The 17,752-nt window shown below is 34.4% G+C and overlaps 1 protein-coding gene and 2 pseudogenes across 2 annotated transcripts; 2 read left to right on the top strand and 1 right to left on the bottom strand.

Annotated features, from left to right (window-relative positions):
• Positions 1-4,196: 4,196 nt before the first annotated feature.
• Positions 4,197-7,355, top strand: LOC124837522 (receptor-like protein kinase FERONIA pseudogene; annotated as a pseudogene).
• A 1,691-nt stretch (positions 7,356-9,046) lies between these two features.
• LOC124837523 (uncharacterized) lies at positions 9,047-11,979 on the top strand. The gene is made up of 3 exons (XM_047312906.2): positions 9,047-9,329; positions 9,452-9,660; positions 10,966-11,979. The coding sequence occupies exons 1-3, from the start codon at positions 9,144-9,146 to the stop codon at positions 11,060-11,062; spliced, it is 492 nt and encodes a 163-aa protein (XP_047168862.1). The 5' UTR covers positions 9,047-9,143; the 3' UTR covers positions 11,063-11,979.
• Positions 11,980-14,922: 2,943 nt separating this feature from the next.
• LOC148197173 (PI-PLC X domain-containing protein At5g67130-like) lies at positions 14,923-17,525 on the bottom strand (annotated as a pseudogene). Its single transcript, XR_015780342.1, has 8 exons — positions 17,305-17,525; positions 17,090-17,212; positions 16,584-16,721; positions 16,370-16,467; positions 15,932-16,232; positions 15,621-15,844; positions 15,427-15,514; positions 14,923-15,345 (listed from the first exon to the last, which is right to left on the bottom strand). The product of XR_015780342.1 is annotated as a PI-PLC X domain-containing protein At5g67130-like (transcript).
• Between the last annotated feature and the right edge of the window lie 227 nt (positions 17,526-17,752).

The following is a 17,752-nucleotide window of genomic DNA, read 5'->3' as shown; positions in this document are numbered from 1 at the left end:
TCTCTTCGGTAGCAATTCTTGAACAACATTTCTTAGAGAAGGAGGGGTGTTGTGCCTCCTTTTGCTATATGTGCAAGTGTAAGAGCGTCGAGGTGTAGGGGTGTAAGGAAATTTAGGGTTTTAGAAAAGGTAAATAAAAATAAATGATAAAATTAAATTAATATAGAGTATTTTTGGAATAAAAATAATGAGAGGTGTATATTATATCATTTAAAGTGTGCACTTTTATTATTTCTTTTGTTTTGATTCTTATTTTTTTTGGTTTTGTTTTCTGGGTAGGTTTCCTTTACACATATTATTCTTATAAGTTTGTTATAAAAATAAAATAAGAATTATAAAATAAAAAGATAAAAAAAATAGAAAATGAAAAAAAGAGTAAAACTACAAAATTGTAAAAATAGTTTTAATTTCTTTTTTTAACACTTAATATCTTTTAATAACTAAATGCAGCTTTAATTTATTTTCTAATTTAGACTTTCTTAAAAAATGCGTATGCAAATATTATTTTTATTTTATTTTAGGTACTTAGATAAATATCATTGTTGCTTCATATTAAACCCTTATGTAAATACAATTATTTTTTATAATCTTATTTTAAATATTTATGTAAATATTATTTTCATAATAAAATATTATCATCCTAATATTTAATTCCTTCAATCTAAAAATTAAATAATGGTATAATTATTCGTGTGATCATATGTATCCGTCTAGTATTTAATAACCTAAATCTAAAAAATTAAATAATAATACAATACTCGTGTCATGGTTAACATTACTCATTATCTTTTTTTTTCTAAAAATACCAAATATAAAATCTTTAAAAACTAAAATCATTCATATTTTCAAACAAACAAACAACTTTTTAATTTGAACTACATGATCTTTGATTGTCCATCAAGAATGGAAATAAATAGGAGTTAGGTTAGTCTTTATCAAATTTATTTTCCAAAAATCTAAATTTATCCATAATGATTTCCAAACAAAAACAAACTTTCCAAACAGTTTGTTAAAAACTATTTAACATTTTAAATAAGAATAGGTCGGTTCAAACAAACTAAAAGATATATTTTATTATTTTAGAGTATCATTTTGGGGGATAATTGAACATTTTAAAAACCATATTACCTTAGCTTCGCGTATTTAATTAAGGGTGATAGGATACTAGTATCTTTACTACGCGTAACATATTACTTCCGAACCTAGAATATGATTTTCTGCATAGCATGTCTATTTTTATAGTTTTTTAACAGTTTTTAAAAATAAATTACGGTGATGAGTTCAAAATCTTTTTTTTCTAAACTATTTCTTTTTCATCTTTTCATCACGATTCTAATTGCGACACCGTCTAATGTGTCAATGTAGTTCATGCAAAGCTGTAAACATGTCTGGGTTGTGGTCTGACCAAGTTGTGGTCAGACTGGGTTGATGAGTTGTTAAGTGTCGGGTTGTTTATCTTTACTTCATAAGCTTGAACCAATTCGATCATTGTCGGTGGAGCTCGGTTTTATCTAAGAAGGGCTCTGATGTTGTTTGTGAAGCTTGATCTTCATATGGGACGTGCTCGAATGTTGTTGGTGGAACTCAGTCTTTATCTAGGAAGAGCTAAGATGTTGTTGGCGGAGCTCGACCAATACTTATAACTCGGTCTTTCTCATATTAGCTCGGAAGATATCATCAAATATTTGAGTTCGGTGTTCATACCTAACTAAATAAATTTCATATCTATTAAATAATATAATTCGTTGTCTCCGATGATACCATTTTCATGTTTGATTCTGTTGCTTTATTTTCCAAGTTATAACAAACATATTATCTTTTTGTTTATTCTTTTTTTTTACTCTGATATTTGATGAAGTTGATTGGAAGATATATAACAACCTAAGGTATAATAACCTCTTCTGTATCTTTTTTTTTTTATCTCATAGCATTTGTCACTTACTTAAAATATGATTCTTGTACCATGTATGCATGATGTACTGATAAGAACTCCGAAAGTGATAATATATATATATATATATATATATATATATATATATATAAATTTAGAAAATAACTAAATTCAGCTTTGAAGAAAATATGCAGTATAGATATAAATACAATTAAACTTTATAAGCTAACAAAAAGTCAGATTTGAAGAAATAAACAAATTAGCAAAAATGGTTGTTTAGTACCACAGGTTATGGATTTTTAACTTATTCGACCCATTTTTCAATCGAATTGGACGTTTAAAGTTTTTTTTTTTTGTGAATAAAAAAGCAATTTTTTTTTCTATTTAAGTCAATTCAGTTTAATATTATTTAAACTCGATCTTTTACTTGATAAAATTTACTTATAAAGGAAAAATATGTTTTTTAATCAATTTTTGAGATGACGTAATTTCACTAAAATTAAATATATTTTTTATTCTTAAATTATTTGTAAAAGTGATTTTTTTAAAATTGAATTATATATTTATTTCATTTTTTTAACTTTATAAAAGTGAAACATCATCATAAGTTATGTGTGAAAGTTAAATTAGTCCACTGTATAAAATTCTGATTCTCCTTCCGAAAATATTTCTGTTTGCTAATATTTCATTGTTTTCGTAAATTACAAAAATGAAATAGATATATAATTTAATTTAGATACGAAATATAATTTTTAAAAATAATTTATAAATTAAAGAAACATTTAACCCAGTATTTTTTTTATTAAAAGCGTAAATAGTTCAAAATAAATTATGAAATATATATAAATAGTATCTTAAAGCATAATTTCGTAAAAAGCCTGAATTTTAAAATATTACTTTGTTTAATATATAAAAAAATTATATCTAAGATTATGACTTTTAATTTTGTAATTGAAGTCGTGATTTATAAACAACTCCTTTTAGAAAAATAATAAAAATAATAAAAATAATAATGTTAAATTACTTGAAAATAAGGTTAAATGTCATTTGGTTGTTATAGTTGAACAATTTTCATCGTTTTAGTTCTTACATTTAAAAGGCATTTCTTTTAGTCCCTGTACATTGAATTTTAATTTTTCTTAATTCTGTGACTTTAAATAGTAAAACTATATATATATATATATATATATATTAAAAGGGACACTAATGTTGAATTTGAATATTTAAAAATTATTCATTTTTATTTCTACATATGTTATTTGAAATTTGTTTTAGTTTTCATACATACATATATATATATATATATATATATATATATATATATATATATATATATATATATATATATATATATATAGTATAAGTACTTGTCATGTATTTTGAATGGTCAAATTCAGCATTAGTGTCCCTTTTAATAGGTTATTTAATCATGGTTACTTTGACATGCTTGTTGTGCTTAGAAAAATTCATATCTGGAATAAAATTTTGTGAAAAGCTATGATTTTATAAATCTTGAAGTGACATGACGAAGAAAATGGATTCCACCATGGAGTCTTGTGAAGAACAACAAGTGGAAAAGTCCATATATTTGAATAGAACATTCAATTATTGTAATGTTTTATTAGTGCCACTATCACTAGAGTACAACACTGTCCAAATAATATCCACCCTTCACTTAGGCATCACAAGATAAGTAATATTACAAGACAAAACAATGATGTCATATACTATTATTTCTAATCTAAAAATAATATCTCATAGTATTAATGATAAATTTTCAAAAGTATCACTTGCCATCAACCTAATATAATCTTTTTGACAGAAATAACAGGACATAATTAATCAATATGGACAAATTGCGATATTGTTTAGAATGATTATGAATCACATCTGCATGCATGAGTGATGTAAAAAAACATCTGCATGAAAGGAACGTAACATGTTACCGTTCTTTTAAACAATATTTTATATGAATAGAATATTATAAAAATAGAAAATGAGATAATTTGACTAATACATCTTTGAAATTGGAATTTATCTGTAATTAATCTTTAATTTATGTTTAATTTTCCTGTTAAGGGAATGCTTTTTTTTTTTTGTTAAGATGCCCAGAAACGCGTCTTTCATGATTTTAAAAATTTTCCTTTTGATAATTTTCAATGACATTTTTATTTTCTAATGAAACTGATTAGCAAAAATCCAAAAGAAATTCTAGAAAGAAAGGATTACTCTTTAAGCATGTGAACAAAAGCTTGCTAATTGTATAGACAAGACAAAGCTGAAATTATCGTACCCTAATCTTTGTTTTTGTTTTCCCTTTCTTTCAAGTAAGGTTTTATAACAAAACCGTGGAACTTTGTGTATCAAAGTTGAATTGGTCAAAAAGAGATAACTGCAACCAAAGCAAGATTCATATTTCACCAGTAGTGGTCGCAATCGTCTTCCACTAGCAACACTATCTCCCGAGCTTCCTAGTAACTACCCCGAGACATCAATCAAGATAATAAGTACTAAGTCTTCATAGTTTCAGTGACTTTGTTCTTTTTTCTCTTCTCACTGCAAACCATGACCATCTTCACTTTCACCTTCTTAAAACTCTTCTTCCTCCTCCTACTACACTTCTCCACACACCTCCAAGCCTACACCTCAGAGGAAGTTTTCACCATCAATTGCGGCACCACCGGGAACTCCTCCGACGGTCAAAGAACGTGGACCGGCGACGCAGACACAAAGTACTTATCTTCCCAAGACGGCTCCGTTTCAGACAAGGCGACAACACAGTCTCCTTCCGTCAATCAAGTCCCCTTCTCCACTGCACGCTTGTCCCGTTCCCAATTCAATTACTCCTTCCCTGTCTCCCCAGGCACCAAATTCCTTCGCCTCTTCTTCTACCCTGCAGACTACCCTTCCTTTCCCCGCACCCACGCATCCTTCTCCGTTCAATCCAACCTATTTACTCTCCTCAACGATTTCAACGCCTCTCTTAACGCCGAAGCTCAAGCCACCGACACTGTTTTCAGAGAATACGTCGTCAACGTCAACGACGGTGAGAGGCTTATCCTCACCTTCACTCCCTCGCATCCAAACTCTTACGCTTTCATCAATGGAATCGAGGTACTTTCCATGCCAACCGATTTATATTACACACCAGCAAATGAGACAGGCTTCACGTTCATCGAACGTAGCACGCTGTACAGCGTTGGAACCAGCTTTGCTCTTCAGACTGAGTATAGAATCAAAGCCGGAGGACAAGAAATCTCGCCATATAACGACAGCGGTTTGTTCAGGGATTGGGCTGCCGAAGAACCTTACTTTATCAAACACAATCCAAAGAATGATGATCTATCAGCTGACGTTGATGGGAAAATAAACATAACCGTGAATCCCGATTACTTGGCACCAAAGGAACTGTTCAGAACATCGCGTAACATGGGCAGAAACGCCACTCTGAACAGAATGAGCAACCTCACTTGGGAGTTCCCAGTTGATTATGGCTTCACTTACGTTCTCAGACTCCACTTTTGCGAGCTTGATCCCGATATTACTGCTATCGGTGACAGGCGATTCACCATTTACATAGCGAGTCAGTTGGCTGATGAGCGTGCAGATGTAATGGTTTGGAGTCAGAAACAAAAAGGTCTAGCTGTGCATAAAAACTATGCCGTTTTTATTCCCAAGAATGGTGCTCAGAAAAAGTTTAATCTCTCGCTTCAAATGCACCCTTACGGAACCAGTGTAGATTCGAGATACCCAGATGCCTTCCTGAACGGTCTAGAGATCTTCAAAATCAGTGATTCGAACAACCTAGCTGGACCCAACCCGGACCCGGTTCAGACTCCACAGAACAACGTTCCCAGCCAAAACGGAAAGACCAGCGGCGGAAGCACAACTATCATTGCCGCTATAGCAGGGGTGGTGTCAGGCATCGTTTTGATCTCGCTAATCGTTTTCCTTGTCGTGTTTTTCAGACGTAAGAGAACCACAAAGCCAAAAGATTACAACAAGTCAAAGTCTTCTGCGACTTCCAAATGGGGTCCACTCTCCTTTACAACGACCAAGTCAACCACTACGAACTCCTCTCTACCGTCCGATCTCTGCCGCCACTTCTCCCTGTCGGAAATCAAAGCCGCCACCAACAACTTCGACGACGTTTTCATCGTCGGCGCCGGGGGATTTGGCCATGTGTATAAGGGCTACATCGACGGCGGTTCCACCCCAGTGGCCATCAAGCGACTCAAACCGGGTTCACAGCAGGGGGCGCACGAGTTCATGAACGAGATCGAGATGCTCTCGCAGCTCCGCCATCTTCATCTCGTGTCCCTAATCGGATACTGCAACGAGATGAACGAGATGATCCTCATCTACGACTTCATGGCACGTGGCACCCTACGCGACCATCTCTACAACACGGACAACCCCGCTATCCCGTGGAAGGAGCGCCTGAAGATCTGCATCGGCGCCGCGCGTGGGCTGCACTATCTGCACACTGGCGCGAAGCACACGATCATCCACCGCGACGTGAAGACCACAAACATCTTGTTGGATGATAAGTGGGTGGCCAAGGTCTCGGATTTCGGGCTTTCCCGAATTGGGCCCACAGGCATGTCAAAGGCCCATGTGAGCACCGTGGTGAAGGGCAGCATAGGGTATTTAGACCCAGAGTATTACAAACGACAGCAATTGACGGAAAAGTCTGACGTGTACTCTTTCGGCGTGGTGTTGTTTGAGTTACTCTGTGCTCGTCCGCCTCTGATCCGCACCGCGGAGAAGAAACAGGTGTCACTGGCTGATTGGGCGAGACACTGTTACCAAAATGGGACCATTGCGCAGATTGTTGACCCCGCATTGAAGGGGAGGATCGCACCAGAGTGCTTGAGGAAGTTCTGCGAGATTGGGGTGAGTTGTTTGTTGGACGATGGAACGCAGAGGCCGTCGATGAACGACGTCGTTTGGATGCTGGAGTTTGCGTTGCAGTTACAAGAGAGTGCGGAACAGCGGGATAATGATAACGTGATTGGCGGTGAGGGGGTTAATGAAAGAAGAGAGGAAGGTATGGAAGATTTGTTTAGTAGTGGAACGAGTGTGGGTCAGGTTTCGGATTTTAACAAGAGTAGTGGAAGTGTGGTGAGTGTGAGTACCAGCAGCGAAGAGCTTAGTAGCAGCTATAAGGAGAGTGATAGATTAGTGTCTGGGACTGTTTTCTCTGAAATTGTTGACCCAAAGCCACGTTGAGGGAATCAATCAAGTAGATGAGAACACCTACTACTACTGCTAAAGCTCAAAATTTATGTGTTTAGTTTCATATTTCTGATGTTTCATGTCTCTGTACAGGAATCAAGTTGCTTCTATCTCTCTTGTGAATGAAGACAGGTTGCAAAGTAAACAGATTTCAAGATTACGTGTTTAATTGTTGTAACAATTTTTCTCTCCGATGATTTATGTCAATTTCAACATTTTTGTTGTCCGCTAAGTATCTTAATTTCACCTGCACGTATACCTTACGAGTTTGTAGTTATGAAACGCGAATCAAACATAATGGTAATTCTGTGTCTGCATAAAATAGTGTTTGTATGATGATATTGTAACCAGGAAGCATGGGACAAAGCAAGCAGTAAAATTTAAAAGACTCAACAGGTTCAAGAAGCTTGTTCCTTAGTTATATCACCAGTCCACTTGTTCTATGTGCAAAGATACACGTCCAGAAAGTAGTCTATTCTGCATAACTTCCTACATTATTTGTGACCTGACCTCCACTTTTGTAGTGGTATAACTAGTATGCAACTTCTACCTCTCCATCTCTTTAGAAATAATTTCTTTGATTCTTTTTGTTAACTTGTTTAACTCATAACCTTACTCACCTCTTTCTCAATATATCCACTTATTAGAATTCGTTAACTTTTGAACACTTAGCAGAAAATAAACACTCTTTGTACAGAAATACTTGTTTTATCACTCTTTTGAGACTCTCTATAGAAGACAAGTTCAATGTTAAGACTGGAAACCAATTGAGATATAGAAATCAAGTTGTCATCAAAATCAAGTATGTATAAAACATCTTGAAGAAATAGTTTTCTGTTAATTTTAACAACTCTTTTATGGGTAGCTTTAACACATTTTCCATTAGGGAGCTTAACAGTGATAGGCGTAATAAGATTACAAAACAAAAATTATCCAAGCAGCAAGATGACCTGTTGCACCAGATTCAAGAATTCAACCACCTTTATTTTCGTCAAAACCAGAGAAAATTTTACCTCCATGCTTACCATTTACATAGTTGTTGATAGAGCCGACAAAATTAATTTGAGTATTTATTGAATCAATGTTGTTATCACTTTAGATTTTTGTAGCAGCTTCAGAAGTGTTCGATATTGATGCTATGAAAGTATGAAGTCTCCAGAGTCACTGAAATTGTGCAACACATCAAATCCCGCAGCCATTCCTTTTCCTGCATCTCACAAGCATTTTCTCGAACTGTTTCCATGTTGTTATCAAGAACGGGTGAAACAAGATAGGTTGTAGAGTTTTCGTTGGGATGAATATACATGCAATTATCTACAGCATGTGTTTGACTTACTTCTTCTACCATGGAAGAAAGAAAACAAGAAACAAAACAAGATTTGGAAAGAAAAGAAACTAAGAAAAAGAACTAGAAAAAATAAACGAGAGATGACGCAAGAGAAAAATCTAATTCATTAGCATTCAAAAAATACTTTTAGAACAATATTTTGTCAATATAGTTGTTTTTACGAAATTTGGTATTCGTGTTAACAAAACTTTACAAAATAAAATGTATTGGTCGAGTATTTTTATGCTGGATGACTATGAATAAAGAACCTCTTCATATATATATATATATATATATATATATATATATATATTTATTTATATAATTTATACTTATATAAGTTTATTCATGTCACTTTTAGTAATAAGTAAGAGTAGTTTCTACGGTAAAAATAATAAAGAATCGAAATATTTGTGATTTGTTTTTATAAAATCTTTTCAAAATTTATTAATTCTTTTAAATTTAAATTACACAAATGCTAATCATAATTTTTTCAAAAAGAATTACATTATGAAAAATCTTTTCAAATTTTATGATGCTCTTATCTAAAAAAAACTATTAAAATTCAATTAAATACTCCTCTTAACAAAACTCTCTGTGTCTGCCCTCTTTGTTTTCGACGGTATTCATTAACTGGTGTTGATTTGTACAAGAACTCAGTGGTAGCAACCACTGCACGTTGCGAAGATGGGTTCGTTGGGTCGGAGGAGCATGTCCACGGTGGCGAAAGCGGTGGCAGATATCACAGGAACCGGCAACACCAAAATCCGCAAATCTTCCAGTGAACTCTGCACCTTCCTTGGCATCCCTCGGCATTCTCGTTCCGAAATTGCCCTCATTCTCTCGAAGTTTATCAAACTCTACAATTTCCGGGTTCTCTCACCTTACCTCACTCTCCACTCCCAATCTTATTTTACTCGTGATTAGATAACCGTGCTTCCTAGTTCGTAAGGTTAAATTTAGGGTATTATTGACATGATATATTTGCTGTGCAGAGTCCTGGTATTAAGAAGGACAAGATTTGGGAGCAGAATTTGCAAAATTTGTTGCGTGGAAGAAACACTGTTGGTTTTCCTGAGATTGCCAAGATACTGTCTCCGGAGTTCAGCCAGGGTGCCATTAATATGAAGGACAATAACATGGATTCTTCGATGGATAACACAAAGGGGAAAGGTTCTCAAAAGAAAGGGAAGCCTTCTAAGAAGTAGGTCTTCCACATGCTTATCTTTTTAAGACCCAACTTAGATTTTTGAAAGTTGAACTTTTGTGTTCGCTTAATCTGCAATTTTTCGCGATTATGTCATGAGTGAGTTTGAGTGGCAACCTGTTGAGACGGGTTTGGTTATTTTGTTGTTGTCCTTTGATATAATGTGATTTCGCTCCCTCTTTTAGCAAATTCATAACTTACATGATATACTTGTTTTCATTTGCTCTTTTTATTTGCACTGTGTCAGATGAATATTTTCGGTATTATGCCCATCAATGAATGAAAAAATATTGTTAGGTTGTGAATTATGCAGTGTTTGATTGTTTTCTTCAAACCTCTAAGCCATAACTTAGCAATTCATTGTGTGAACTTCCGATATGAGGCATGAACAGTAACCCGAGATGTTGTAGAAGTTCTCTGGTTGTATCTTTTATAGGTACAGATGCAAGAATTTGCAAAAGATCTGATAATTTCCACTCGATTAGAAAGAGTAAATAAATAGTATATGCACTGAGTGTAAAGAGTTTTTACACCGTCATTCATTCACTCACTGCCTTGCATGATAAGTGAGTTGATTTTTACAATAACTATCTTTAGAATTATACTTAGGAAGATTATATATTGATTGGCGTATAAATTTTGTTTACCCTGACAGTATGTACAAGTTAGATAAAATTCATCGTTGAGAGAGGAAACAACAAACTCGTGGTTTCAAAGGCCTAACGATGACCATAATTGTGTTTTAGGGATTGAAAACGGTTGTAAGCATTCGGCCTTAAAAGTCCAGATGCTATCTTTGACCCTTATGCTTATTAGAATGCATAGTGTTATTTCCCTTGCTTCTTATCATTTGGCGTACATAAACACGTATATCCCTTGCATTAAGGTAGTTGAATTTATGTTGGAGAAGAAACATAGAGTTTGTATTCTCTAATTTATTAAAAATGTCTTGTACATCCAACCCAGTTAGGGAGAGTTGATAAAGTTCTGATGCAGACCATAACAACAAAGTAAAATGGAAATAAAAAAATAATGCAAAAATGGAGTAGAAATGGAGGATGTATTATTTATCACTGAAAAATTGAAACAAAATGCACTAGAAAGGGTAAATAATACCCCAGAGCGCAGCTCCTTACAGAGAAGCATAAAAGCTACTCAGTCCCTCCATAACAATGTCAACGAAAACCCCCTCCTCATCTTCTCATACTACTTAAATAATGGGATTCTACTCTCTCTATAACTAATTTTGCCAGCTCAATATTCTCTTTTCCTATATCTGATCTTTTCCCTTTTCTTTTGTAGACAATCCACTCTTTGGGCTTTGTGGTTGCCTCTTGGACTATCCTTTCTTCCGGCCCAAAACTTCCTTCTTGATCCCCATCATTACCCCTTCCACTAATAGCAATCTTGTCCTCAAGATTCAAGTCAGGAAATTGGCTCCGTATGACCACTATATCTTCCCAAGTTGTTTCTTCGATTGGTTTTGCAGCCCACTGTTTCAACCACTGTTTGACTCGTTCACCATGTTTTACCACCACTCGAGAAGCCAAAACTGTAATTGGAACCCGTGTATCAACACCATCCCCACCCAAGCCTGTAGGTAATTCAGACTGCACCTTGTAGTTTCCTACTGCTTTTTTTAGCAAGGACACATGAAACACGGATGAATCCGAGTTGTCTCTGGTAATTTCAAGCGGTAAGCCACAGTTCCTATGCGACTGATGATTTCAAAAGCTCCATAATATCTTGCAGAAAGCTTGGCATTATTTCTAGAAAGAACAGATTTCTGCCTGTGAGGTCTCAGTTTCAGAAACACCCAATCTCCTATGTCAAAATTGCTTTCTGATTGATCATCATGGTAAGCCGAACTCATGCTGAGAGTAGTGCCTTGCAATCTGAAAAATTCTTTCCAGAATTGACTCATGAAAATAGGGTCTCTATCACTGAAAATTGAGAGAAGAACACCATGTAACCTCACAATCTCCTTCACAAACACCTCAGTAGAAAGTCTGTCCACTATGACAGATATAGCTTCATACCCTTTAGATCCTGGCAGTCCCGAGATGAAATCTATCGTGATGTCATCACATACTTTCTCTGGAATAGGTAGTGGCTGCAAAAGCCCTTATGGAGATGCGGCAAGATATTTTTGGCATTGGCACGTGTCACAAGAACGCACATACTCTTGGACTGTTCTTTTCATGCCTCTCCAATACAAATTCGCTACCATCCTTCGATATGTTCTGTAATACCCAGAATGTCCTCCTTGAGGTGTTGAATGGTATTCTTCCAACAAATACAGACATCCTTGAATAACTTCTCAGCATGAAACACAATGACATCCCCTTCCTTCAGTTTATGCGCAGTCGTTTCCAACCAAATCAATTCTTGGCAGACCTCATCGAAGAATTCGTAATGAGAATTTTGCATTTAACTTTGGATTCCATACCATTGAGTTGGAGATATGTGAACCTCCATTTGCGATTCGCAAAGTTAGTTAGAAGGTCATGAGAAAATTAACATAAAGAAATAGACAAATCAAAACGAAATGAAGTTGTTTTTAAAATTATAAAGTTAGGAAGTCAGAAAAATAAAGTGGCTTCCTCTGCATTGAGAATAAATGAGGGTAAGTCTGAAAACAGAAATGGTGTTTTGCCGAGCAACTGCAATGTGGAACTTTTCCAAATTTAAGTTCGTACATTCACCTAGTTCAACTGTTATTTGGAAATAACATTGTCGTCGTACCTAAACATAAAATGATTTCCTGTTATGTTATAGATTTCTCCTAGGACTAACCAACCTTCGATAATCCGAGGGTGGTTGACATCTCTGTTGTAGATGACCACAGTTTACTACCTCTGGCATCTACAAAAAACCATTTCTCTGGAAGTTCTTTGACGAAGACGAAAGCAAAAATTAAGTCTTCACTATATTCAACAATAACCAAAAAATATACTGAAAAATGTAATTTTTTTAGGGAAATAATGGAATGAAACATAAATAATAGATAAAGTCACGTAATAATGCTTTTAAAATCACATCTATTAGATGTAACAGAATTTCTTAAAATACATAAACTGACTTATATGCAGTATTAAAAACTTAAAAAAAATGATTTTTTATAATACATTTATAACTAATGAGGCATAATTTAAAACTGACAAAGTAAACAATTTTGTAGGTTAGAATAAATATTGTGTGAAATTAAAAGTTTGAAAAGGAAGAAGATAATTGTAAACAAAAATATAAGAAAAATATGAAAGAAAAATGGGGTAAACCTGAATTTGAAGATGGATGAGACAGATCTCTCCTCTTGTATGTCTTGCATATATCATGGAGGGTAACTCCATTTATAACGATCAAATAGGAGGAAAAAAATTCTCAAGGTCTTTACGAAATGAAATGTACCAATGATGTGAAACATAGAATTATAAGAGATTTTTCAATCTCGTAATCAAAATACTTTTAATTTAATTTAATTCAAATTTAAATACATTTAACATTCTCATAATTAAATACATTTAACATTCTCGGAATTGAAATTAATTAAATGAAGATACTAATGTCTCGATTTCCAAGAACTTTATTTTTAAAAAACATATAACCAAATATTTTAATATATATTAATGAATTAATAAATATGAATATACATTAATATAAAAAGATAAACTTTATATAAATATATAATAAAAATAATAGAATAACAATACGTACTAACAAGGATGAAGCATTTGCTGGACATGAGTTTTTTCTTACTCCGTAAGGATGAACTATTTGATTTCTTCTATAAACTCTCTAAGAAGATAGAAAATGAAAAAGGCTATAAAATTGTTTCGATCAGAAGTGATCATGAGAGAAAGTTTGAAAATGAACATTTTTTAAAAATTTTGTGAAAATTCTGGCATTAATCACAACTTCTCAATTCTAAAGACACCACAACAAAATGAGGATGTTGAGAAGAAAAATATATCTTTACTTGAAAACAGATCTATATTAAATGATTTTAATAGTCCCAAGCACTTCTCAGCGGAAGGAGAGAACATAACTTGTTATCTTCATAATAGAATTTATACAAGACCTATACAAAACTCCATATGAATTTTGGAAGAATAGGAAACCCAACATTTCATACTTTTTTCGGAGGGTTAAATATGTTTTTAGTCCCTAAACTATTGGTCATTTCTGGTTTTCGTCCCTCTTCCAAACTAAGGTACGATTTGGTCCTCATTCTTTAAAAAATCGTTCGTTTTAGTCCTCAAAATTTTGTTTTTAGTCTTCGTTTTAGTCCTCAAAACGTTCGTTTTTTCGACTAAAACGAACGTTTTTTAAAGATTGAGGACCAAATCGTACCTTAGTTTGGAAGAGGGACGAAAACCAGAAACGGCCAATAATTTAGGGACTAAAAACATATTTAACCCTTTTTCGGATGTCAATGTTTCATTTTGAATATCAAAGATAATTTAAGAAAATTTGACTTTGAGAGCAATAAAGGAATCATGCTTGGTTATTTTGAAACCGAAAAGAATTTAGAGTTTATAACTTTAGATTGTCTAAGGTGGAAGAAGTTATTCATGTCAAGTTTAATGACAATGAGCTTGACCATAAAACTTTAGAGCTAGACGATGCATTTTCTACATTACAGATAAGAGAGATAACGTCTAAACCTGCCAACACATCAACTACGCTAGAAGCGTCTATAGCTCCAAGCGAGTCAAGAGAAACCAAAGCGTCTAAACAAGAAGATGAGAATTCTGAAGAGAAAAGAGAGCCTAGTGGGTCACATCGTTTAATGAAGAAGAATCATCCAATGAATAAGATTATAGGTGACATTAAAGAGAGTTTCAAGACCAGATCATTCTACAAACAAAAGCCAACAGCTCTCATCTCCCAAGTTGAACCATCTAACGTCAATAAAGCTTTGGGAGATGACTCCTGGGTCAAGGCCATGCAAGAATAACTTGACCAGTTCCAGAAGAACGATGTTTGGAAGCTAGTGAAGCTATCCCAAGGCAAGCACATCATTGAAGCTAAGTGGATTGTTCGTAACAAGCTAGACAAAGATGGCAAGGTGGTAAGAAACAAGGCACAGGGCTTGTCGCAAAGGAGAGAGATTGTTAAGACAAAATGGTCTAGAAAGATTGGACTATCTAGCAACTCATATTTTAAAGTTTAAACATCTTATACTAAATGTAGCGTTTAAAAGAAATTTTACTAAAACAGTTGATCAACACAAGCAAATTAAAAGCGACATCTCTGGAGTTATAAAAGTTAGAACTATGATAAAAAACGTGTCTAAGACAAGCATTCTTAAATGCCATATATATTACATTTAAAAGCATAAACTTGTGCCAAACGATCAGTTCTGCATAACATGCCTAAACACTCTCTTAAAGTAAGAAAATTAAATGCATGGGACATACTGCACCGTTGTCTACTTTGTTTTCTTTCTCTTTATCAATACAGATAATGACAATACCAAAGCACACCGAAGCACGTTTAACAGATTTTGGTAATCAAACTCATAATCCGGTAGCACTGGCATACAATAGTACTTGTACGATAACCAGGAAGCGTGGTAATGAAGGCAATTAATTACACTTAAAAGAGACTCAAACATTACAAGAACCTCGTAGCTACTTGCTATGCTTTCTGGGCTGAGCAAGCTTGTGAAGTAGATCCAGGCTGAAAACGAAAAAGAATCAAAATCCAATGAGTTATTTACTAACTTTGTGTTCAAGAAAGAAAGTGTGAAAATTTCCTCACCACACAGGCATGGACATCATCACAACCACACAAGAGCCTTCCCATTGAGTTTATCCAAAGCTTTAAAGGATCCTCCTCCTTCACTTCTCTGCACAATGATCCTCAAACATAGCTAATATTAGAACGAATGAGTCAAAAGTTTATGCTTCAGCAACAAAATTAGTAGCAAAAGAGAAAACGTGCCAAAGTTCTACCTTGTAATAGTCAACAGCAACATAATTAGCCCACCTGTTGCCAGCAGCACCATGACAGGTTTTGAGCATGTCAACGAGACCTCCAGAGTTATCTTTACATGTGATTGGCTTAAGTGGAATAGTGCGAAAATAGTTTATCAACACTAAGGACTTGCTCATGTCATCAAGAGGAGAAGATTCTTTTCTATTTGGACAACTTCCCGCTTTTCTTCCTCCATCTCCATCTGCGGAAATTAAGATCACACCAAAATGGAATAAAAATGTACTCCGCGTGAAGAACACGAAAGATTTAATGGTTGGTGATATCTTACACTGATTTTCAACCATGTAATTCCACTGGTATGCAATGCCTTCACTTTGTTCTTTAGATTTTCTTGAAGTGAACACAATTAGCCTTTGATTTTTAGCAACCATATCACTCACAAGAGGCCAGTCTCCTTTTTTTGGCATTCTTGTCACAGGAAACCAAAACTTCATCAAACCAGCTTCGGTGAAGACTCTTGTCAATCCTTTGGGTGTTTTAACATAATCCTCCAGTATGAGTGTGACAATTTCCTCTGGGTTGGCAGATAGAAAAGCTGCAACTTCCTTAAGTGTATCTATAGCTGGTTCCTACTTGTAGAATACAAAGTTAGGATCTTTTGTAGCTGAATTAGTGTTAGTCATAAATGTTTGTATTTTTGTAGAGAAAAGAGTTAGGAAAATCCTAGGCCAAAAAAAACACTACTGGGAAGATGAATTTTACATACAAAAGCTGTGAAGTCATGCAGTGGCCTCCAAATGAATGACATAACCACACATCTCCATCAAAATCATACGCATCTAGCATTAGTCCCCGAACTCCATTCTACAGATGAAACATTGATGGCAGAAAATAGTGACCCTTAAACATCCTGGGAAGTAGTGAAACAGAACATCATAAAAGTTAATAGAAGATAAGGCTAGTAGTAACGAGTAACATACTTTTAGCTGCTGGGTTACACTGTCTTCTTGATTAATGATGGTGACTCGATGTACTCTTCTGTTAGATGGTTCTCCATCAATAGCAAAAGAATTGTGCGTTGTCAAAAAGGCATACTTGTTGAATGGAAGAGAATTATTCTATACCAAAAGAAAAAAAAAAACAGCAGTTAAAAATTTGATTAAGAAACAGTCCTAAATTTCCTTTTCTGTCTAAAGACACTGTACATATCTCATATTATAACTTTTTTTCTTTTGGTATCCAAAAAAAATATAATAATACAAAGTCTTGAAAAATTTTCCTGATTTTTTCAAACAATAGCAGTTAATATTCAGTTCATGTAAAATGATGGAACTAGTTTCTATACATCACCAGAACCAAAACCCTGCCAAGTGTTCAAGTACTTTATATTATGTCGCTCGATGATGGCATTTCAAAAATCTCTAGGCTGTGTTGTGACAGTTTCTTGAGAAATAAGGCAAAGACCAAGGAGAAATGAGAATCTTACTATGAGCTTGAATTGATCTGTGACAGAAGATCTCACACACCTAGAGCCTGAAAACCCACGTGGACATGAGAAACAATAGAGTCCGGTTCCACAATCACCATTGGACGAGCACTCATCATTTAGCTGATCAAAGATTGAAAAACAAATATAATACTAATTTTGAAACTGAAAAGTTAAAGGCATGATTCAAACAATAGGTGGTAGGCTATACAAACCTTGCATTTTCCATTGGAGCAAGCAGCATCAACACAATAACACAAGGGAAGAATAATTACCAAAAGAAAGCTCGGAAGAGAACCCATTTGTTCTGTGACAAAGTTGGGTGTCTAAAAGGAAGTGATAACGAAAAGATAATCACAAATGATCTAATATATGTTAAAAATGAAAAGAGGGAAGCGACTCATGGCTTTCTCAATTCTTATGAACAACTGAAGTGTAAGAGGTTATGTATTTATGCTGCATTAATTATTGGAAATAAAGACAACTTAGTATTTCACTAATCTGAAAGTGTCCCCATCTTTTCATAGTTATCTTCTACTTTTAGAAAGCAACACCAACAGTTGAAGGGTTGTTTTGGATTTTTATTTGAGTGCTAGATCTTGGTGTTGACAATACAAGATTCTGGTTCAACAACTGTTGTTGATGCTACTACGGTAGAACAAA

Source organism: Vigna umbellata, chromosome 6 (assembly GCF_029865625.1).
Source record: "Vigna umbellata cultivar VRB3 chromosome 6, Vumbellata_1.0, whole genome shotgun sequence".
In the NCBI taxonomy this organism is placed as follows: Eukaryota; Viridiplantae; Streptophyta; class Magnoliopsida; order Fabales; family Fabaceae; genus Vigna; species Vigna umbellata.
Note: the sequence above shows the minus strand (reverse complement) of the source record. Positions and strands in the feature narration are given on the sequence as shown.

What these genes read in the sequence shown, in the direction of transcription:
- LOC124837523 (XM_047312906.2), top strand. Translation starts at nt 9,144, where the DNA reads ATGGGTTCGTTGGGTCGGAGGAGCATGTCCACGGTGGCGAAAGCGGTG. An exon ending in TCAAACTCTACAATTTCCGG is followed by an intron (nt 9,330 to 9,451) that starts GTTCTCTCACCT and finishes TTTGCTGTGCAG; the next exon opens with AGTCCTGGTATTAAGAAGGA. An exon ending in AAAGGGAAGCCTTCTAAGAA is followed by an intron (nt 9,661 to 10,965) that starts GTAGGTCTTCCA and finishes TTTCTTTTGTAG; the next exon opens with ACAATCCACTCTTTGGGCTT.